The 23,705-nt window shown below is 38.6% G+C and overlaps 1 protein-coding gene across 1 annotated transcript in view; it reads right to left on the bottom strand.

Annotated features, from left to right (window-relative positions):
• Nucleotides 1–23,705, bottom strand: part of LOXHD1 (lipoxygenase homology PLAT domains 1) — a 187,833-nt gene that overhangs the window by 109,492 nt on the left and 54,636 nt on the right. Inside the window, exons 9-13 of the mRNA XM_055292404.2 lie at nucleotides 21,580–21,830; nucleotides 14,657–14,792; nucleotides 13,930–14,090; nucleotides 12,830–12,916; nucleotides 12,265–12,400 (exon numbers count right to left, since the gene is read on the bottom strand). Coding sequence (XP_055148379.2) covers nucleotides 12,265–12,400; nucleotides 12,830–12,916; nucleotides 13,930–14,090; nucleotides 14,657–14,792; nucleotides 21,580–21,830 — 771 coding nt within the window. The remainder of the gene's footprint in view (nucleotides 1–12,264; nucleotides 12,401–12,829; nucleotides 12,917–13,929; nucleotides 14,091–14,656; nucleotides 14,793–21,579; nucleotides 21,831–23,705) is intronic.

Raw genomic sequence — 23,705 nt, 5'->3', positions numbered from 1 at the left:
TGGAGGGACATCTTGGAGTGGTAAAGAGTGGAGTGAGGGAATATAAATTATTTAGAGATGCAGAAAAGGTAACTGCAAAGAGGTAATGTGTGAGCTATAAAGTTAGATAATTCTGGCAAGTGCAAAGGCCCCTGTGTGGGGATGCCTGGTGTATGTTCCAGGAGCAGAGAGAAGGCCAATATGGCTGGAGTAGAAGGAATGGGAAGGAATATGAGATGAGGCCCAGAGGTGGACAGGAGCTGGATACATGGGGTATAGTGGGTCAAGGTAAGAAGTGTGGCTTCTTTTTTATTTTTAATTTTTATTTTTGTACAGCAGAAAGCCATTGGAGGGCTTCAAGCAAGGAAGTAACTTGATCTGGTCTATGTTTTAAAGAGCACTCTGGCTGCCATGAAGAATTGATTATACAAAAAGAAGGAGTAGAATCAAAGAGATCAGTTAGCAGAATAATTACAGTAGTCTAGAAGACAGGATGGTGCCTAGGACTGGAGGTGCAACAGAAGTGGAGAAAAGTCAACAGATTAGCAATATAGTTTGGATGCTAAATCTAAAATATACTGTTTTGGACACAATAGTTCTTGGTGATGGATCAGATAGGTTAGTGCAGAAAAGAGAGAAGTTGCAGGTGACTCCTAGGTTTTTGGCTTGGGCAATTAGGTGGATAGAGTTGCCAATAAGGAGTAGGGGAGTCTTGGGGGAAGGATAGGTTTGGAGATAGAAATCAATGGTTCTGTTCTGTTCATTATACATTTGAGCTGTCTATTAGATGTTCAAAAACTGAGGTCAAGATGGCAGCTGAATATGTGTCTGGAGGGTCAGGATTGGTGATATGACTTTGGTCATCATAGGTATATGGAGTCCATTTAAAGCCATGGGATCAAATGAAATACCCTATTGTGAAGATATAGACAAGGACTGAAAGAATATTTGAAGAAATAATGGTCAAAACTTCCCAAATTTGATTTTAAAAGCATTAATATACACATTCAACATGTTCAACAAATTCCAAGTTATGATAAATTCAAAGAGAGCTACACCTAGACATATTATAGTCAAACTGTTGAGAGCTAAAGATGAAGACAGAATCTTAAAAGGAGTAGCACAAAAGTGACTCATCACATATAAGGGATGCTCAATACAATTAACAGCTGACTTCTCATCAGAAACTATAGAGGCCAGAAGGCAGTGGGATGATATATTCAATGTGCAGATCATTAACCAAGAATTTTAAATCCACAAAAGCTACCTTTCAAGAATTAAGAAGAAATTAGGGCATTCCCAGAATATAAAATACTACAAGAATTAATCACTAGCATATCTGCCAAGAAATATTAAAGAAACCTTCATGTTAGACATTAAACAGTAACTTGAAATCACCTGATAGATAGAATAAAGCGTACCAGAAACAGCAATGACATAAGTAAATACATAGAAAATACGCAAGTATTTTTTGTTTGTGAATCTTTTCTTCTCATATCTCCTATAAATGACAACTGCATAAAGCAGTAAATATACAGCTGCACCACTAGTGAGTTTATAATATGTAAAGATGCAATTTATATTACAATAATAGCATGAAGGAAGGGGAAGAGAACAAACCTATATTGGAACAAAGTTTTTGTATACTACTGAAATTAAGTTAATATTAATCTGAACTAGATTATTTTAAATTAAAATGGTAATTGTAATTTTCTGGGCAACCACTAAGAAAATCACCCCAAAAATATGGTAAAAGAAACAATGAGGGACCAAAAATGGCGCTCTGTAAAAAATATAAAAGCAGTAAAGAAAGCAGTAAGAATATAAAAATATATAAGACATATAAGCAGTAAGAAACAAAAAAGATATGACATACAAAAGATAGTTAGCAAAATGGCAAATGTCAATCTGAACATATCAGTAATTGCATTAAATGTATTACATTAAATTTAATTAGACTAAACATTTCCATCAAAAGCCGGAGTGTGGTGGCCATTCTGCAGAAACAGGGTGAATCCACTCACCCCAAATTTGCTCAGATATCAAGGCTGATGATACTACACATACACCAAGAGCAAGATTCTACTATTTACATAATGAGGAGTTCTTGGGAGAGCCTGGCAGGCTCTTGAGCAGGTCCAATAATAGCTTGTGATTAGGGAGTGAGACTGAGGTGGTGGTTCCTTTGAATGGTCAGGGCTTGTATGGCTTAAACTTTTCACCAGTGTTAAGGAAGCCTTTCTTATCAGCTGGCCTATAAATGAGGCAAAAAGGAAGAGGCGAGTGGTGTAGTTTGAAACCTGCCAGTAGTTAAATATCAAAAAGAAATCAGACTCTATTACACAGAGATTGGCAAAATGGATAATGGATTTAACTATCTTCTATCAACAAAATACACATTTTTCTATTCAAAGTCACAAATAGGATGAAATAAAAAGATTACCAATAAAACTCGCTCAAGAAAAAATAGACAATCTAAATAGACATATAAAAAGTGAAAAGATTGATTAAACTTCTAGAAGAAAACAGAGGAAATTCTTCACAACGTTAGGCTGGGCAAGAATTGTTTAACACTTCAAAAGCATAGGCAGAAAAAGCAAAGATAGACAAATAATATTACATCAAACTTTTGTCCAAACAAAAACTTTTGCACAGCAAAGAAAACTATTAGTAGAGTGAAGATACAACATACACAATAGAGAAAATATTTGCAAATTATACATCTGACAAGGGGTTAATATTCAGAATATATAAGAAAATTAAATGACTCAACAGCAAAAACAAACAAGCAAACTAATAACTCGATTAAGAAATTGGCTAACGACTTTAACAGACATTTCTCAAAAGAAGACATACAAATGGTTTAACAGATAGATGAAAAAAAATTCAACATAACTAATCATCAGGGAAATGCAAATAGAAACCACAGTGAAATATACCATCTTGCTCTAGTTAGAATGGCTATCATCAAAAAAACAAAAGAAGTGTTGGCAAGGATGCAGAGAAAAGGGAACACTTGCACACTATGGGTAAGAGTGTGAACTAGTATGGCCATTATGAAAAACAGTATGGAGGTTCCTCAGAAAAGTTAAAAATAGAAGAACCATATGAACCAGTAATCCCATTACTGGTATGTCGGCAAGATATCTGTACTCTCATGTTTATTGCATCATCACTACTTACAATAGCCAAGATACAGAATCAACGTAAGTGTCCAACAATGGATGAATGGATAAAGAAAATATGGTATACATACACAATGCAATACGATTCGGCCACAAAAAAAGGAATAAAATCCTGTCGCTTGCAACAACATAGATGAAACTGGAGGACATCACGTTAAGTGAAATACGCCAGACGCAGTAAGACCAATACCACGTGATTTCACCCATGTGGAATATTTTAAAAAAAGAGAGAGAGAGAGAAGTCGATGTCATAGAGGCAGGGAATCGAATACTATTTTTACAAGAGTAGTTACAAGAGACTGGGGAAAGGAGTGGGGAGGAGAGGATGGGGATAAGTTGATCAATGGGTACAAAGTTACAATTAAATGAGAGGAATAAGTTCTGATGTTCTATTATACAGTATAATGACTATAGTTAACAATAAAGACTTGTATATCACAAAATAGCTAGAAGAAATGCTTTTGAACATTCTCACCATAAAGAAATGATAAATGCATGAGGTGATGGATAGGCTAACAACACTGATTGGATCATGATACAACATATATTTGTCTCAAAACGTTAAATTGTACCCCATAAATACATACAATTACAATATGTCCATTAAAAATAAAATTCCAAATCTTTTAAGTGAAAAGATGAATTGGTAATAAAAAAAACCTAGCCAGAAAGAAAAGCCTATGCCCAGATGTTTTTATTACTGAATTCTACCAAACACTCAGAGAAGAAATAATACTAATACTTCTCCAACTCTTCCAAAAATAGATGAGGAGGGAACACTTCCCAACTCATTTTCTGAGGCCAGCATTACCCTGGTACCAAAACTGACAAAGACATCATAAGAAAACTACAGACCAATATCTCTTATGAATATGAATGCAAAAATCTTCAACAAAATATTCACAAAAAGAATCCAGTGACATATCAAAAGAATTACACATCATGACAGTGTAGGATTTATCCCACAGATACAATTGGTTTAACTGCTGAAAATCAATTAATGTAATTTATCAAATTAATAGAATAAAAAGCAAAAATCACATTATTATCTCAATAAATGTAGAAAAACATTTGACAAAATCTAACACCCTTTCATGTTAAAAAAAAAAACCCATCAACGAACTAGAAATGAAAAGGAAATTCATCAACCCATAAATGTTAGCTATAAAATACCCACAGCTGACATCATAGTTAGTCATGAAAGACTGGACAGGACACTTTCCCCTTAAGATCAGAAACAAGTCATCTCTTCTATTCAATGTGGTGCTGGAGATTTCAGCCAAGGCAAGTAGGCAAGCAAATATATAAAAAGATCTAAATTGGAAAGGAAGAGGTATCTTATTCATGGGTGACATAACTATGTATTTATAAAATCATAAGGAATTCACTAAAAAACTATTAGAATAAATGACTTCAGCAAAGTTGTAGAGTACAAGATCAATATACCAAAATCGATTATATTTCTATTCTTTGGCAATGAATAGTCTGAACGTGAAATTAAGACAACAGTTCTATTTGCAACAGCATCAAAAAGAATAAAATATTTAGAAATAATTTAAGAAAACAAGTGAAAAACATACACTCTGAAAACCACAAAATATTTTTGAAAGAAAATAAAGATCTAAATAAATGGAAAAACATCTCATGTTCATGAATTGGAAGACCTAACATTATTAAGATGGCAATACTCCCCAAACTGGTCTATAGCTTCAATGCAGCCCCTAGCAGAACTCAGCTGACTTATTTGTAGAAATTGACAAGCTGATTCTAAAATTCATATAGAACTGCAAGGGACCCAGAATAGTCAAAACAACCCTGAGAATGAATAATCAAGGAGAAGAACAAGTGTTGACAAGGATGTAGAAAAATTGGAACTCTCACACATTACTAATAAGAATTTAAAATGGTACAGCTATTTTGATAGTTTGGCAGTTTCTAAAAAGTGAACCAAAGAGCTACCAAATGACCCAGCAAATTCACTCTTAGGTATATGCTCAAGAGAATTGAAAATATGTCTGCATAAAAACTTGTACATGGATGTTTATGGCAGCATTATTTACAATAACCAAAAAGTAGAAACAACATAAATGCTCTTTAACAGTTGAATTTGGTACATCCATACAATGGACTATTATTCAGCAACAAAAAGAACAGAGTATTGATACATGCTACAATATGGATGAATCTTGAAAACGTTATGTTAATTGAAATAAACTAAATTTAAAAAGGTCACATACTGTATGACTCTCTATATATAAAATATCCAGATTAGGTCAATCTGTGGAGACAAAAAGTAGATTAGTGGTTGTCAGAGGCAGAGGGGTAAAGTGGGGAAATGGGAATGACTGCTAACGGGTATGGGGTTTCTTTTTGGGGGAGATGAAAATGTTCTGGAATTTGATAGTGGTGATGGATACACGATTTTATTAATATACTAAAAGCCATTGACTTGTACACTTTAAATGGGTAAATTATATGGCACATGAATCATATCTCAATATAGCTGTTGTTTTTTGTTTGTTTTGTTTGTTTCTAAGAAGGAGTTTTGTTCTTGTTGCCCAGGCTGGTGTGCAATGGCGCGATCTCTGCTCACTGCAATCTCCGCCTCCTGGGTTTAAGCAATTTTCTTGCCTCAGCCTCCCGAGTAACTGGGATTACAGTCACCTGCGACCATGCCTGGCTAATTTTTTTGTATTTTTAGCAGAGACGGGGTTTCACCATGTTGGCCAGGCTGGTCTCGAGCTCCTGACCTCAGATGATCCACCCATCTTGGACTCCCAAAGTGCTGGGATTACAGGCATGAGCCACTGCGTCCCGCCATAGCTGTTGTTTTTAAAAATGGACATGATTCACTGATAGTCCATCTAAAACGAAGACAAAGTATACCTGGAATGAGACAAATCACCAGGAAGTTGAATTCAGTGTACAAATTATTTTTTCAGTAATATGACCATTTTATTTGGAGATATGCAGACATCTGAAAAATTAATTTGACCATGAAACATATGAGTACACAAAGATAGAGTGTCTGTGGCAAAAGCACTTGTTAGAAGAACAGGCAAAGGACGACTGATTGTACATAGAGGCCTGCCTTGAGCAAAGCTGGTATAGGTAGGCACTTAACCATGAATTAAGATTGAAGAGAAATCTGCCTACCAATATTGTCTCCTCCTAGGGCCATAGCACCTGAAATTTAACCATCATTGTCTTCTCTAATCAACTCGTTTAAAATTCAAATGCTAAATGCTTTCAATCTTCAGCCTTTGTATAAATGAAGTTGGTTCTTTTGTGTGAAGCTCTCAATGGTCCAGCGTATCAACAGTGAAAGGAATGAACAGCTGAGGACTGAAGGTGGAAACATGACACAGCAGGGAAGGAAAGCTCTCAACACCAGCCTGGCTTCACTCTTAATTATGATGAAGGCCAGTTCTGCTTTTTTAGCTGTAACTTTTAGGCAATTCCCAGAAGCAAAATGATAAGGGAATTTAGAAATCCTTTTGCCTGGGAATTCTCATCCCTTTGGTTCTGAGCTCTGAAGTCCCTTTGGTTGGAAGTTCTCAAGGGTTTTGATTCTCTCTAGGAGCCCCTCTGAAACACCCCAGCCATGGATGTCCCGAGCTCCTTCCTGGCAAGAAGTCTGTGGACAATTTAAAACAGTTATATTGTTAGATACTAGTAGTGAAAGACTTTAAAGAGATGGGTAAGTACAGAGCCTCTTTAATTTTAAAATTACAGCTCTGATTAACGAGAAGCTACGATTTTCTGCACTTGAGTCCAGTGGCCTCTTGCCCACTCATCAGTGGTGTGTAATCACTTCTCTTGGAAGTACAGTGGAGAACACGGATCTCATTTATTTTACTGTCATGTAGCTCCTGAGGGACAGCCAAGGTGGAAATAAATTGTGAGCTGGCATGTGTATTGTCCATATCTCCCAGTCTGTGCTAATCAGAACAATCTCTCCCAAAAGCCTCTTGGCTCTCAGACATGGCATTAATTGCTTATTTGGCTGGCCCTTAATTTGTAAGTAAACCAGAGACACACAACTTCAAACTCAGAGAAATGATTTTAAATTGGTATTTACTCATTTTACATGAGTCTAAGACTCTCCTCTTAAGGGATTTCCAGGACATCTTTACACATTATACATTTCACGCTGGTACCAGCTGGGAAAATGAAGCATTGTCACCAGCTCTATTTACTGTTACAAAACATTCCAACCAGAAAAGGAGATATGAGTACTTGTAGAGGTGAGTGAGGACATAGGGGTGTTCCAAGCATAAGATAAATGTTTGTGGGCCATAAAGAGCAGTTGAGAGAAAGAAATTCAAGTTTGTTTGGGCTCTGAAATACAGCCAGGGACCCCCAGAAGACATCAAACTGCCTTATAGCCACAACAGACAGACCTTCAATCCATACTATCCATATCCATACTATCACCAGAATTATTTTTCTCCTTGAAATGGTTTTTTAATAGCATCACGGTTCAATAAATCTTTAAAATGATTGTTTATAAGATTATAGACTTTGGTTATTATCTTTAAAACTTGTCTTTTCAGGTTAAATATAAATAATTTCCTAAAGTTAAGTCATCTTTTTCTTATTCTAGTTTCTATTCTCATTATTGTAACATGAAATCCAATATGAATTTAATGATTGTTAAATGGTGCCATTTGATTACTTCCTTGTTCTAATGAAAAGAAATCAACTTCACAATGAGTTCTTATCACAGTGATGGTTTATTGTATGAATTCTGGTGATAAAAACTTGACGTTGGGTATGGCCTTAGGGTAGTTAAAATATGTCACCCTGATGCATTTGTTACGGAAGTTAAATACTATCATTGCTTTCATAACTGTTCCTGTAGTAAAGGATAATTTGAGTTTTTATTGTTTCATTTTACAAGTGGCCAATAAAATAAATCATATATATCCTGATAGAAAATTAAAGACAATATCACTGACTTTACTAGGAGATGGAGCAAAAATAGAAATAGAAAAGAATCTGAAGAAAACAAAATAAAACAAAATGATCTTGTGACTAAATAACTTGCTTCTTAAATCATATCCAACTTGTGAATAGTACTGTGCATGTGTGCTATAATTTGTCCTAAGAATATTTTTTGTCCCTATACATTCTGTTAAATAAACTAACTTTTTTTCTAAAAAGAAAAAAAAAATAGCATCACAGAAGACAACAAAAAAATACCAGTTAGGATAGCCCCACAATTGTACACTGTTAAAAATGTTTACAAGCACATTTTATACATGTAACCTGTAGAGATGCTCTTCCTTGCCATCTCCTCCACCTCCTGACATGGTCTCTCCTTGTCTGTCAAATCCCTCCACATAGAAGACCTAGCTCAAATGTCACTTCATCTGCAAAGTTTGTCCCAACTTTCTGGACAGGAAGCTTATCTCACCACTGTGTTTTCACAGCATTCACACTTCAAGACCTGCCAGTTCCACCTTCAAAATATTTCTTGAATTTATCTTCTCCTCTCTGGTCTCCTCTCTCTCTCTGATTTCAGAACCTCTTTTCCTCCCCACTGGAGGTCTGATTGTAGGTTTGTCTCTCCGTTCCATCCTCCACCCATCCATGTCAGCCCCTGACAGACCAGGAAAAATGTGGGGAGGAAGAAGTGACAGGAGGTCAAGGGTGAGGTGAAGTTTACCAAGGTCACAAAAGTGCTGGGAGGGCAGGGGCTTGAGTCAGAGGGTGGGGCATGGGTTCAAAGAAGGGGCAGCTTCATGGGATGATCCCAAATTAAGTGGCAGGGAAGGGCTGGCTCAGTGGAGTGGGCATAGGCCAACAAAGTGGGTGAGTGTTGGAGGCTGAAAGAATGAGGGTCGTGATCAACTCGGTATACCACTGGAGGCTATATGAGGAAACAGCAAACTGTTCTCATGAATGCAGTTTGTTGGCAAACTGACAAAGTGTGTCTGCTACCCAGAAGGAATGCTGAGGGCAGTCACGCCCCAGGAGCAGTGTTTCTTGTGATTAGGTACATCTGAAGCCTGTTAGCAATAATGCGAACCTGTGATCAATCCATCAGCTGACCAATTGTTACCTCCTCCTCCCTGCCCTTTCTACCCAATAAATACAAAGGGCTGTGGAAGCTCAAGGCCCTTGCTTGACAGAAGCAAGGAGCCCCCTGGCCCCTTCTTTAAGACAGATTCTTTATTTTTTTGTTTTCATTTCTCGTCCATCGCCCTTCATTCAGTCCCATAGTACCCATCACAGGTGAGCACCAGGATGCAGGTGAGTGGGTGTTCTACATGGACACTAAAAGAGGTAGACAAAGACTCTTAAGGTTTAGTATGCATACAAATTACTTGGCATGCTTGACAAAATGCATATTACCAGGAATAGCCCTCAAAGACTCTAATCGGCATAGCTGGTGGTGGGCCTAGGAATCTGTATTTCGATAAACACTTCAGGTAGTTTTGATATAGATGGGCCCTTGACTGTACTTTAGGAGATGTTGTCTGTTATAAGCTGAATTGTGCCCATACCCCCAGATTTATATATTGAAGTCCTAACTCCCCAATAACTCAGAATGTATTTGTAGATAGAGCCTTTAAAGGAGTAAAGTAAAAGGAGGTCATATGGTTGGGGCCTAACCCCTCCTCAGGTGATGAAGAGGGAAAATAAGGTTCTTAGGGGAAAGTCCTGCTTCACTCAAGGCAAAGAGGGGGTGGAAGTAAAGAACATTCTGGACATTACAAATTAAAATAGATTTCTCTCTAGAAAACCTTATCAAAATGGCAATCTACAGGTTGCTTTAAAAATTTAACTAAACAAAAAAGTTTTCACCAACAAGACTAGGGGAAGGGGACAAGTTTAGAGAACACAACACAATTTTGGAAGCTGGAGAGCAGCTAGAAAAGTGGTAAACGCATTAACACAGTGGTTCTCAAAGTGTGGTTCCCCAACAGCAGCATAGATATTACCTGTAAATTTGTTAGACAAGCAGATCCTTGAGTCCCACTCTAGACTAACTGAATTAGAAACTCTGCAAGTGGAGCTCAGCAATCTGTGTTTTAACAAGCCCTCCTGGGGATAATGCACGCTGAGGTTTGAGAATCGCTGACTTAGCAGAACAGAAAGGATTGATCAGAGCTGTCAGTCACAAAATTCAAGAAGGAATCCTACCAAAAGGCTCAAGAATGGTGGTGCCAGATAATGTAGAAATAGAGACTGAGGATCTAAAATCATGAGAGTTAGTTAGAAGGGTTTCAAAAGCAGTTAGGGCCCAAGACTTCTCCCCAGTTCTTTATACCTGCAGGCTCACTTCTGGCACGCAGTGGACAGATCAGGTAAGAACAGTCCTTGGTGGACTACATAATCAGGTTAGTGCAAAAGTAATTGCAATTTTTGCCATTACCTTTAATATTATATTAAGTCCCAATTTTGGGAATGGGTTATATGTTATCATATTTAGATAGATGATTGCCTTGTTCTCAAGGCAGTTATTACTGAATGCAAAAAGGCAGGGTGATGTTTTGGTATAGCCACTGAACCAGGAAGCAAGAGACCTTATTCTAGATTTAACTCTGTCTCTAACTAACTGTATAACCATGGCAAGAACGTCCTCAGCTCCTTATCTGCATCAGGCTATTTTAAGGGGCTTTGCACACAAATATTCTACAGTCATATATTTAATTAAGAATGAAGAAGAACCATAAAATAAAAGAAACATGATGCTAATTACAAGCATTGCCTAATTAAACTAACAGACAGAATGATCTCTTTTTAGATACTTGCTGTTTGAGGTTTCTATGTTTATGAGTATTTAACTCTGATCAAACTGTTTCAACAAATATATACAGAACTTCTACTGGGTGTGCAAATGCAGTGTTTATAAATATCACACAATCACCTGTGAAATGAGATTATGGAGATATTTAGAAGGGCTACTGGAACTATGGATGACATTGTTTTCTATACATTTTTACCTTTTTGTAATGTTGGAATACTATTTTCCTGCTTAAAATAAGGACTGCCACAAGGACAGCAAATGGGTTATCTTAAGTGCCAATTCTGATCAATTGTTAATGTCTGTTTGGAATTCTTTATTGAGGGCTACAAAGCTCATTTCAGACTCATGGCAGAGAATGTTTTGATCACTTAGTAATGTCTGCCATGTGAAAAGGATAGGGCATGTGCTCTGTATTTGCCAGTACTGTGCTTCTATAACCTAGAGGCAAAAATGACTTCTTCCCTTTGGCTATTTGAATGTGGCTCCTGGATTCCACATTTAAAGCTTAGTCCTTCTCCTACTATCCTTAATTAGAGATAGAATACTTATTAGGTAGCAGCCAACTGTGGCTACAGGAACCCAGATCTAGATTTTCTTTTGGGGAACATTTCATGCACAATTTGAGGGGGGCAAGAGGATATTTCCTTTCAAGGAGGCTCTGGAGAACTATTGCTCCGGGCAGATGCTTCTCATCCCCTCAGAGCCAACCTGAAGATCCACACATCTTCCCTCCCTCCCCACCACATCAATCATGGTAGAGCTCTGGCATCATGACTTGGAGATGGCTTTTCCAAGCCAGTCTTGAGGCAGGGACCTTCCAAATCCACTCTGGCACTCTAAGGGGCCTGAAGATGCATAGCAGACAAGACTTTCAGCTCATAGGTCAGGCCCATCGGGACACCAAGCAGGAGTTCCACTGCCTCCCAGGATGGAGAGCCCAACAAGACTCTCAGCTCATAGGCCAGGCCCATTGGGACACCAAGCAGGAGTTCCACTGCCTCCCAGGATGGAGAGCCCAACAAGACTCTCAGCTCATAGGCCAGGCCCATTGGGACACCAAGCAGGAGTTCCACTGCCTCCCAGGATGGAGAGCCCAACAAGACTCTCAGCTCATAGGCCAGGCCCATTGGGATACCAAGCAGGAGTTCCACTGCCTCCCAGGATGGAGAGCCCAACAAGACTCTCAGCTCATAGGCCAGGCCCATTGGGATACCAAGCAGGAGTTCCACTGCCTCCCAGGATGGAGAGCCCAACAAGACTCTCAGCTCATAGGCCAGGCCCATTGGGATACCAAGCAGGAGTTCCACTGCCTCCCAGGATGGAGAGCCTGTCAGTACTTACTGCCCATGATCCTGCGCACTGTTGGGCCTTCTGCAGTCATTTCCCTCACTATCTCATTGTCATCTTCATTGGCATCCAGCCAGCGGTTGCAATTGAAGTTGTACTTGTCCTTGTTCAGAGTGTTCATCAGGGTCATCTGGAATGAAGTTCTGGGGTGAGCAAGTTGGTGCACCAGGGATGTTCACCGAGGCCCAGGAGCCCCCATTCTGCTATCTCATTGCAGAGAAGCCAAGGCTATTTCCTGGAGATAATCCTTATGTCAGGCAGAGGGCTGGATTAGTATTTGTTCCTGGTTTCCTGGATACCCACACTTGCCTAGCAACCAGATGACTAGGGCAGAATGCAAGCCCCCCAAACACCTGAGCGTTTTCTTAATCTACTTTGGAAGTCTCTCCCCATTAGGAAGTCCCTGTGGCCTGTATCCAAATTCAGGTCTCACCATAATCCTTTTCAGTCCCTATTCACAATAAATACAGAGGCAAATTTATGTGATAGGGTCATTGAAAAGGGACCATCCTTGTTCCTTTCCCAACAACCTCCCAAACCCCAAGATGGTGCATCTCACCCTTTCTAAATGCCATCCAGAACCAGAATTCCTTTTATCATGCCATACTCGAATCTTATAAAACCTGCCAAGATCCGGGAGCTCAATCTATGGAGAGAAATAAAAACATTTGAGTGGGCATAACTGAAGAAATGTGTTTATTCTCATAGCTGACCCACTCTCAGGAGGGTACCTGCTTTGGGCTCTTTCTTCAGCGGTGAGGATGGGTTTGCTTCAATCAAGCCACCCTCACATATTTTATCTTCTCATGACCCTTGTAACCAGGAGCACATGAGGGCAAGACAGCCACATAGCGCAAGGATTCAGTCTGGGCCAGTGAAACTGAACAAAAATAACTGCCCCACAGTGGGATTCAGACTAAAGAAGATCCTCCAAGCCATAAACTTCCAGTAACAAAATCTACAGGGCAGCCCTGCAAATTAGCACAGGCCCACAGCCCCAGGACTCTATGGGCAGTGAAACAGACAAAAAGATCAATAAGCAGTCATGCCCTTTCTCTAGGGGCTCACAGTCTAGCAGAAAAGATAAATATATAAAGAACAATGAACTGAGTGGTGTAACAGAGGTACCAATGGGGTGCTGAGAGGAGAGCCTCAAATTACAAATTATTCCTACCTAAAGGTTGAAATAGCACTTCTATTGGGGGAAATAATCTTTGCTCTAGTTTTATGCATAATGGAAAGTTTTAAAGCTGAATTTTTGAAAAAGTTCTAAAATTCATACTTTTGATTAAATTTGATCCTTACTCTCTAAATCAGTCCATATTGGGCAGTCTGACACTAAGTGTGCTCAGGGTCTCTGTTCTGCAATGATTCCCCAATCCTGGATAGTTTAAGCCATTCCATACTTGCTTCTTTGCCCAGCCTTGGTTCTGGACTGTTTGATTCAGATGAATGGGCCAGATCGAAATTGTACCCCATTCAATACATTGCTTATAAATCATCAAATCTGTCTCCCTTTGCAGGGACCTAAAATCTCCATTGTACCTTTTTGTCTTCAAACTTGGTCCAAAACCTGGCTTAGAGAACCAGAATCCCCAGGATGAATGCCCTACATCCCTTCCTCCTTTCTCCCTCCCATCCATCACACTCCTCTCCTACCCTAAACTTCTCCGTTATGCCGGGTTTGAACCATTTGTTGTTGGGATTCAGGAGAATCTCATCTGTCCGCCCCTTCTGCCCATAAATCTGGATGAAGATGGGAGAGTTGGTACCAGCTTTCTTTAGGTCAGTCGTCCAGACCCACAGGGACCAAGGGAATTCTGCAAGACAGATCAAGTTGCACCATAAACTTCAGGAAGTGAAGAGATTTTCATATTGCCATAGGGAAGAAGGAAAAATGCAAAATGATCAGGACTGAAGGGCGGGGTATACACAGGTGTGTCCCACTCTCAGAAACCCATTGTAGCCAAATTTAGAAAGCTAAGGATTCCTATTAAAAATAAGGTGCCATAATGTTCTTTTTAATGGCTAAAGTGTATTCGTATGTTTTAAATCGGGGGACGAGTTGACTCCACCCACCCTATGTCCAGTACTTTCAGAGTGCACTGTAGTGAACGATTCAGGTTAACACCTAGCTCATCACAGCAGCTTATTCCATTTGGTGACACTGGAGTCAGCCTTGGTGCCAGGGGTGTGACTCTATATGGCCTGTACTTTGGAGAGTGGAGCTGCTTGGCGGGGTTCAGGGAGCTTTTTCCTTCCTTTCTAGAGGAGACTTGAGAAGCAGGAGTGGACTGCCCTCATAGCTTTTGCCCAATGGTCTGACATTCTGGCCTTTGCTGGCCCTGGCTGAGAGCCCTCCAGGTTCTGGGTCTCTCTCACTTACTTTTCAGCCGCTTCTTCCTGAGAGACACCATCTCATAGAGCTGCCTCTCAATCAACCCATCTGCTTTCTTCTCATCCAGCCAGTTGCTGCAAGGGAAGGTCTGCTGGATGCCAGTGAAGGGGCACAGAATCACCACCTGGGGAGAGTGGAGCACAGTGTCTCCGGCATTGAGTCCCCAGTAGGGACCTCTTCCCAATGTTCAGCAGGCTCCCAGCCCCACATTTAGAGACATCTGTATTAGGACTCTCAAGGAATGGCACCTTTTCTGTTGCCTATCTCATTAAATCTTAAATCAAGAAATGCAACCTCCAAGGAGTCTTCCAAAGTAGGTATCACCCGTCTTCCAATTTGCTATTCAAATCTCAAACTTTTCCTCTATACACAATGCCCTCTTTGAATACCATATTTCTTTAAGCACATCATAAAATCTCAGTTAATCTGAAACAAATGAACTAGATTACTAGGTTAATTCCCTATAATTATCTTGTAGGAAAAAGGTATGTCCCATGCAAGCTAATTAATATCTGGAATGTAATATAAAAACCAACTTCTTTCTTTTAGGCTTGATCCTCATTCAACCTTCTCCTTATACCCTCTCTATCTGTACCCAGTTCTGAACCCATGAATTTTGAACACTCACATTATAAATATTGAAAGGATTGCTCCTGGCACACTACAGAATCCTCTATCAGCAAAGAAATTTTGACTCTTACATTACTGGTTTCTAAGCTTTACCTTCTTAACTTGAAAACTAATATTTTTAACTTGAAAACTAATCTGACCCTCCCATCAGTCAAGGTTTTGACCAACCATTGTCTTACTAGGTATTTGTTGTCTACTGTTCATAGTGACAAAAATTGACTGTAACTTCCTTAACTTGAGTTCTTGCCCTTAGATATTCCCAGGTAATACTCACCTCATACTCACTATTGACCACTGTGATGAATCTTAACTTATAAGAAGCACCAGAGGAAGGATGCTAAGAGAAGGTGGGAGGGGAGTATGTACCCCTTCAAACTTCCAGAGAAATGCTCCTCCCTAGAGATAAATGATGGCTCAGGACCACAGGCAGCAGCCCCCTCAAACATTTAGCCCTCTGACACAAATACACTGACAATTAATACAGTTCACCCCACCTGCATTCAATAGATAGGAAACCTAAGGTCTAGAAAGGAGAATAAAGTACCCAAGTTAGCACCTTTAGTTAGTGGCAGAACCAGGAATATAAGTATTCCTGACACTAATTGTCAGTTTGGGATCTTTCCTACTCATCAGGAAGAACCTCAGAATTTCTATTTATGTCTGAGGTCCACTGGGATCCATTGTTGCACTCCATTTTTTATGCTGAAGATTCCATGTGACCATGTATTTAGAAGTGGACCTATACATAGGCAAAGTTGGAGGGCATCCTTGACAAGTTGAGGGCACAGGAGGGTATAATCACCAACAATTTATTTACAAGTCTTTCTTTCCTCTCAACAAATCCTGCAGATGTTTCCTCGTTTACTCTTGAATTGTTCTCTCGTTGTTAACTGTATATTGGTTAGTTTTGTCTTTTTAAGAAGTAGTAAAATCCTAAAAGTCTGGCGTTGCGTGTTTTCTCAACCCTGTGGGTCCCCTGAACACAGTTCTAAACATATAGTAAGCGCTTAAAAATCTATGATAAAAGTTCTGGTTCTAGAAGGTTAAAGGTTAGGTAAGCAATAAAATATAGTATTATTACTAGAGCTTGTGGTTTTTGTCTCAGGATTTTGTTTTATTGTTTTGTTAAATATAACTATCCTGAGGGTATCATATTCTGTTATTTAAAAACTATTTTGTCATTATCTTTAAAAATAAATTAGTGTAATTCATATATTAAAAATGTTTGCTTGTGAACTAGGTAGTCCAGAAACTAGGTAGCCTGAAAAGCCTCTCATCACCACAAAATAGCCATATGTTACATAAACCACAGGAAGTATCAGTTTACATACATTGCTGAGCTGCCAAGGGGTTACAGAGAAGCCATAAAAACCAGCAAAATTCAGAGTAAGCAGAAACCCAGAGAGTGGGCAAATGTGAATGCTAAAGTTGGTGCTGCCCTGAAGCAAAAGACAATCTCAGGCACTCAGAGACCAGGAAACTAATAGCCACTTAAGGATGCGGAAAACTAGGCCATGGGCTTTACAAAATGGAGATTCCAAACTGGAAACACTGAATAAGCAGAAATATCTGAAGGACTGCTCCTTTAGACAAAAGGTAGACAAGGAAAAATCTGCAAAGAGAAGCCTATCTTTTTTTTGTCTTTGCTCCAGACAGAAAATAATAATAATTTTACCTAAGAAATAGTTACAATAAGCTTGGTCACAGTCAGGATAAATAGTAATAAATGCACATGTAGACATATTGAGGAGAAGCAGGAGAATACCAAAAGCAAGATCTTAAGAGCATCTGGATAGAAAAAACAGAGAGTGGCAATTAGACTAACAGAAGCCAGAAGATACTGGGGAGGAAAATTCAATATAGAATTCTGTACCCTAAAATTATTTTTCAAGAATGAGAGTGATATAAAAACATTTTTCAAATGAACAAAATCAGAGTTTGCCAACAATAGACCTTTACCAAAGAAACTTCTAAAGAGTGTTCTTCAGGAAGAAGAAAATTGACACGAGAAATAAGGTCTTAGATGCAAGAAGAAGTGACAAGCAAACAAACTGGGAGACTTGTAGGTAAATCTGAACAAGCAACTATATAAAACAATGATATCTAATGTGTATATTTTAAAATAGTTTAAAATGGAGCTAAAATACTAGGCAAAAAAATAGCATGCAGAACTATTACTATTAGAGATTTCTAAGGTCCTTGCATTTGCCAAAAAAGAGTAGAGATGTCAATTACATTTAGGGTTTCCCATATTAAGTATGTACAGTAAAATCACTATAAAGGGAAAAAAGAAATAGGGAAAAACAGTCAACCCAAAATAATTTTAAAAGAAGAAAAAAGAAACAGTAAAAGCAGAACAGATATATCAGTAATTACAATAAATATATGCAGACTAAATTTGCCAGTTCAGAGATAAATAGTATCAGACTGGATAATGATAAAGATTGAATTCACTAGGAGGCTATAATAATTCTATGCTTAGTAACATAGCCTCAAACTATATAAAGCAAAAATTGATCTACAATAAGAAATATCTACCACCTTAGTGGTATATATTTCAATAGTGGTAGAGATTGCACACACGCGTGCGCTCACACACACATACACACCCCTACCTATGCAATTTTGCAGGAGACTGCAACAAAACATTTGGGAAACATCACTGCAATTTTATATACCCTCTTTTAGGAAAGGACATACTTCCCATTTCATTCTAAAATCACAACCAATCGACAACTATACAAGAAAGGAATAAGGGGCCAATGCTACTCAAGAACATAGAAAAAAAATTTTTTTTTTTTTTTTTCGAGATGGAGCCTCACTCTGTTGCCCAGGCTGGAGTGCAGTGGCGCAATCTCGGCTCACTGCAAGCTCCACCTCCAGGGTTCACGCCATTCTCCTGCCTCAGCTTCCCAAGTAGCTGGGACAGGCGCCCGCCGACACACCTGGCTAATTTTTTGCATTTTTTTTTTTTTTTTTTTTTAGTAGAGATGGGGTTTCACTGTGTTAGCCAGGCTGGTCTCAATCTCCTGACCTTGTGATCCACCCACCTCAGCCTCCCAAAGTGCTGGGATTACAGGCTTGAGCCACCGTGCCCGGCCAGAAAAATTCTATATTAAATGTTAATAACTCTAAAAGCATGTAAAACAATCTATTATCACCAAGTTTGACTTATAAAAAAGCAGTTAGTTTGCCATTTGAAAATGCACTCATATTAGTGCACGAACCTAATGAATAAAAGAGAAAGACCATACAACTATCTCACTAAGTGCAGAAAAGCATTAGATAAAATTTAACACCAATTCATCATAAAACCTCCTTACAATATAGAAATAGAAGGGAACTTTACAAATCTAATCTAAGAATGTCTATCATAAACTTGCAAAAAAAAGGCAACCAAATAAAATATTAGAAGCAGCTCCTTTAAAATCAGAAACAAAATAAAGATATCCACTATTAATCCTACTACTCAGCATTGTACTGTAGGTCTTAGGCCATGTGGTCAAATAAACAAAAAAGAAAAAGAATTATAAACTTTGAAAATTAAATAAAAAACTGTTATCGTTTACAGACAATTTGACTTCCTATAGAAAAAAAACAAAGAATTATTGAGACATTATCAGAATTAACAATAGAGTTTAGCAAAATGGCCATATGTAAACTAAATGTCCAGAAAATACTTCTATTTCTATATCAGCAGCAAATTGTTAGAAAATATAATTTTTAAAGAGATACCACTATAATAGTAACAAAAATTATAAGGTCTCTTAAACATATCTAACAGACATGCAATTTATTTATCACAAAATAGAAAACTATATTGAAAACTATTAAAGAAGACATATATTTTAAGAAGTATACCATATCCATAAATAGGGAAAGTCAATATAGTAAAGATGTCAGTTCTTTCAAATGAATCTATAGGTCCAAATGAATTCTGTTCAACACTGTGCTTTGGGATTTGGCAAAATAAGTAAATAAAGATTTCTTTGGAAGGGTAAATGGTTATGAACAGTCAAAACATTCTTGAGGAAGAATAACAAGGTAAACAAATTTCCCTAGCAGATACTAAGACAGTATAAAGGTAAAAATGAAGATATTGAGTGGTATATTAGTGCAGAAATAACAAAATAAATGAAACAAACTAGAAAACTCAGTGGCAAAGCCATGCATTTTGTGAATTTTATGTGTGATAGAAATGTCTTTTCAGAACAGTGGGAAAAGAATTACTATTTAGTAAATCAGCTTCCAAGACTTTATTAATGATAAAAATTATCTAAACGACTTGCTAAATATCCAGATTACCTGGAAATTCTGACTCATTAGGTCTGGATTAGAGCCTAGGAATCTATTTTTATCAAGAATTCCAAGTGATTCTTAACCTTGGTCAAGTTTTAAAAGCCCTTCAATAAATGTTGCTGGAACAATTGCATATCTACATGGAAAAAAATAAAATTGAATTTCTCCCTCACAAAATTCAATTCCTAGTATTTTAAAAATATAAATGGAAAAATTAAAACAACAATTTTTAGAAAAGGATATAGGAGAATGTCTTCATAGCTCTGAGATAAGTAGATTTCTTTCAATAATACCAAATGCATTAGTCATAAAGGAAAAGATTGATAAACTAGATACTTTTAAATTAAATCTGTTACTCAACATCACAAACTATGAGAAAATATTTGAACATATATTATCAACAAAGGATTAATATCCAGATTAAATTTTAAAACTCCTAAAAATAAATTCAAAGATAGATTGATCAATAGGAAAATCAGTAAAAGACATGAACAGACATTTTACATAAAAAGAAACATGAATAGTCAATAAAAAAATAAAAACACATCCAACCTTGGTAGTAATCATAAAAATAAGAATTAAAACCACAACAGGATCATTTTACAACCTCCAAAATGGTGAAAATTAAAAATTCAGACAATATCAAGCATTTACAAGAATGTATAAAACAAAATATCTCTTACACATGGCTGACAGGAGAGTAAAATGGTGCAACTATTTTAGAAAACAATCCAGAATCCTTTGGAAATAACAGTTATCCTATAAAGCTGAAGATTCACTTACCCTGTGACCTAGCACTTTCATTCTGAGAAGCTTTTGCACACTTCTACAAAGATACATGTACAGGAACTTCATGGCAGGATTGCTCATAGTAGTAAAAATCAAGAAATCACTCCAAAATATCCATCAACAGAAGAATGGACAAATAAATTGTAACTCATTCACACAATGGAATACTTTTCAGCAGGGAAATGGATGAACTACAGCTTCTGTTACCATTTGGACAAATCTCTAAAACATAATGTTGAGTGAAAATTGACAGTTATGGCCAGGAGCAATGGCTCACTCCTGCAATCCCAGTACTTTGGGAGGCCGAGGCAGGCAGATCACCTGAGGTCAGGAGTTCAAGACCAGCCTGGCTAACATGGTGAAACCCCATCTCTACTAAAAATACAAAATTAGACAGGCATGGTGATGCATGCCTGTAATCCCAGCTACTTGGGAGGCTGAGGTAGGAGAAGCACTTGAACCTAGGAGGTGGAGGCTGCAGTGAGCTGAGATCGTGCCATTGCACTCCAGCCTGGGTGACAGAAGTGAAGCTCTGTCCAAAAAAAAGAAGGAAGGAAGGAAGGAAGGAAGGAAGGAAGGAAGGAAGGAAGGAAGGAAGGAAGGAAGGAAGGGACAGACAAAAATTGCCAGTTACAAACAATACAAGCTTATACATAGACAAAATTCATAATAGTATGTGCCCTTTGAGGGAAAGAGGACTGTATGACTGTGGAAGGACACAGAGGAGTTTCAAAAGCATCACGAATGTTCTATTTCTCAAGCTGTGTGATAGAAAAAATTGAGGTTTGCTTTTTAACATTCCCTATGTCTTACAGTTATTAATATATATTCTTTAAAGTATAAGTATTCCACAATACAAACATATACTTTAAAATACTTATTGATTGAAAGATTTATAAGCTGAGGTGAAACACTACACCAGGAATCAGGATAATCATAACCAGCAACTGAGCGCCTCTGGGTAACCTGTCCTGCTTGGCCCTTGGACGCATGTACAGAACAGCCCCTGTTCCTGACCACTCTTGAGGCAAGATAGATGGACACGTAACCACCCAAAATGCCCAATGAAAAAGATTGCTCATGCACTCTGTAACTAGTTCAGAGGAAGTAGGATTCAGGTTAAAGTTTGTACTTGCAAGTTAAAGAGGAGAGGGGTTGAATCAGGGAAGGCTGTCCTTGGGGGCATCCCTTACCTTCTCACAGTACCAGCCTCTGTTGACACCCACATTGCCATGCCCGATGGAGACCCGACTTAGGGGGCTAAGGAGGACAGCCAGCTCGATGTGGAAGATGTCCGTGCGGCCTCGGTCAAACACGCCGCCCTCCAGGAAGATTTTCCCACTGTTCTTATTCCCTCTGGCCCCATACATGACCAAGTAGATTTTGGATTTGGTACCAGCCCCCCGGACATCCCCAGTGAAGACGGTGACAATATACGTAATAGCTGGTGTGGAAACAACAGGAAAAAGAGTGTTCAATGTGAGCTGCATCATAATATCCCACCCCCTCTTCCCCTTCCTTGTTACAACACCCCCAAAGCCCTCCTCCTCCACACATCCTCTTTCCCCATCATGTCCTACTCCACCAGATGCCACCTAATGTCCCTCTCGACCTCATTTCATCTTTTTCAGAGTTTGTGTGTCCAATGCATCTGAGTTTGAGAATAAACCACACGTATTATTACAGGAAGCTGTCAGTGCTGATTAGAGGAAACTAACAAAGAGAAGGAGGAACTCGGGTTGGCTAAGAATAGTACTTATTATTAATGATAATTACCATGCGTACATTATTAATAGCTGCCAGATGAATTCTGTTATGTCTAATCTAATTATAATAGTCAACTCCATTAATGGAGATTTATGTTCAGGGCTATCTGATTCATTTCACTTGCTCTTCTGCTGATAAATTAAAAACATAACTTTTAATAGAGGACATTAATGTCCTCCTTTGCTGCCTGATGTGGTAGGGTGAGGGAGGATTGAGGGAGAGAGAGAACATTGTTGGTTGGGCCATTTGAGGTTCTGGTCTATCAGGAGGCAATATGAGGACATGGAATTCTGAGGAAGAACTAGCAAAGAGAGATTAAACTCTGAGACAGGGCGAAGCAAAAGAAAATACCAAAGACAAACACTTGGACAGGCAATTCTACTAAGGACTGGCCTGGCCTAGATTTTTTTATTTTATTTTATTTTTTATTTTTTTGAGACAGAGTCTCACTCTATTACCCAGGCTGGAATCTAGTGGTGTGATCTCAGTTCACTGCAACCTCTACTTCCCAGGCTCAAGCGATTCTCGTGTCTCAGCCTCCTGAGTGGCTGGGATTACAGACGTGTGCCACCACACCTGGTTAATTTTTGTATTTTTAGTAGAGACAGGGTTTCGCCATGTTGGCCAGGCTGGTCTCGAACTCCTGGCCTCAAGTGATCCGCCCCCCCCTCGGACTCCCAAATTGCTGGGATTACAGGCGTGAGACACCATGCCTGGCCTACATTCTTTAATTCTGACCTGAGGTCTAAGGCAGTTGTCACGTTAAGCCTTGTTAATTCCCCCACCCATCCCTCACCCTACCATACCCCACACTCTTATCCCATAACCTCAGAGAAATAAAAATCCCAAATTTCTTTGAGTGATAATACATGCAACTACATGGGTGCATTATTCATTCTTAAACTTACATTTTCTTTTGTTCAGCATTTATTGAGTGCTTACTAGATTCCAGGCCTTTGGGAGTAAATAAATAAAAAGGAATGGTCATTGCTCTAGAAAAAAAAATAGGTCTCGAGCTTTATTTCTCTAAGATGCATGGACAAATGGTGTTCCCACATCAGACATACTTTCATCATTTAGGATATAAGCAATTCCCAGCTGCTTTCGTTTCTGCTCTTCTTCTTCCACTAGGAGACATATAATATTTACACATTCAATAGGATTATATTAATTCTATTAGAGTATGTTTTTAAGTAAACTGCAAACTTTCATCTGCAGACGACTTATGCCACACCTCACAATGATCAGCCCGCAATGCTGAGGTTGAAAAGGACTGGAGCAGAGGAGTGTTTAGTCTTCTGAACAGCAGCAATAAAGGTCTGCCAAGGAACATGGAGCAAAAGAATGGAGAAGTTACCCAGGCCAGAGAAGGTCAGGGAGGGCTCAGAGGCAGTGACTGGAAACAGAAATTTGAGAGGCAGAAAGAAGAGAAAAGGCTTTGCAGGATGAGGAAAAGGCAGGTTCCAAGGATAGAGAGAGAGAAAGAGCAAGGCAAGCAGGGAGTTGAGGGGAGAGGGAAGGCATGGGAACAAGATGGAGGGGAGAATGGAAG

This window comes from Symphalangus syndactylus, chromosome 1 (genome assembly GCF_028878055.3).
Source record: "Symphalangus syndactylus isolate Jambi chromosome 1, NHGRI_mSymSyn1-v2.1_pri, whole genome shotgun sequence".
Taxonomy (NCBI): Eukaryota; Metazoa; Chordata; class Mammalia; order Primates; family Hylobatidae; genus Symphalangus; species Symphalangus syndactylus.
The sequence above is the reverse complement of the archived record's forward strand: the minus strand, read 5'-3'. Positions and strand labels throughout refer to the sequence as shown.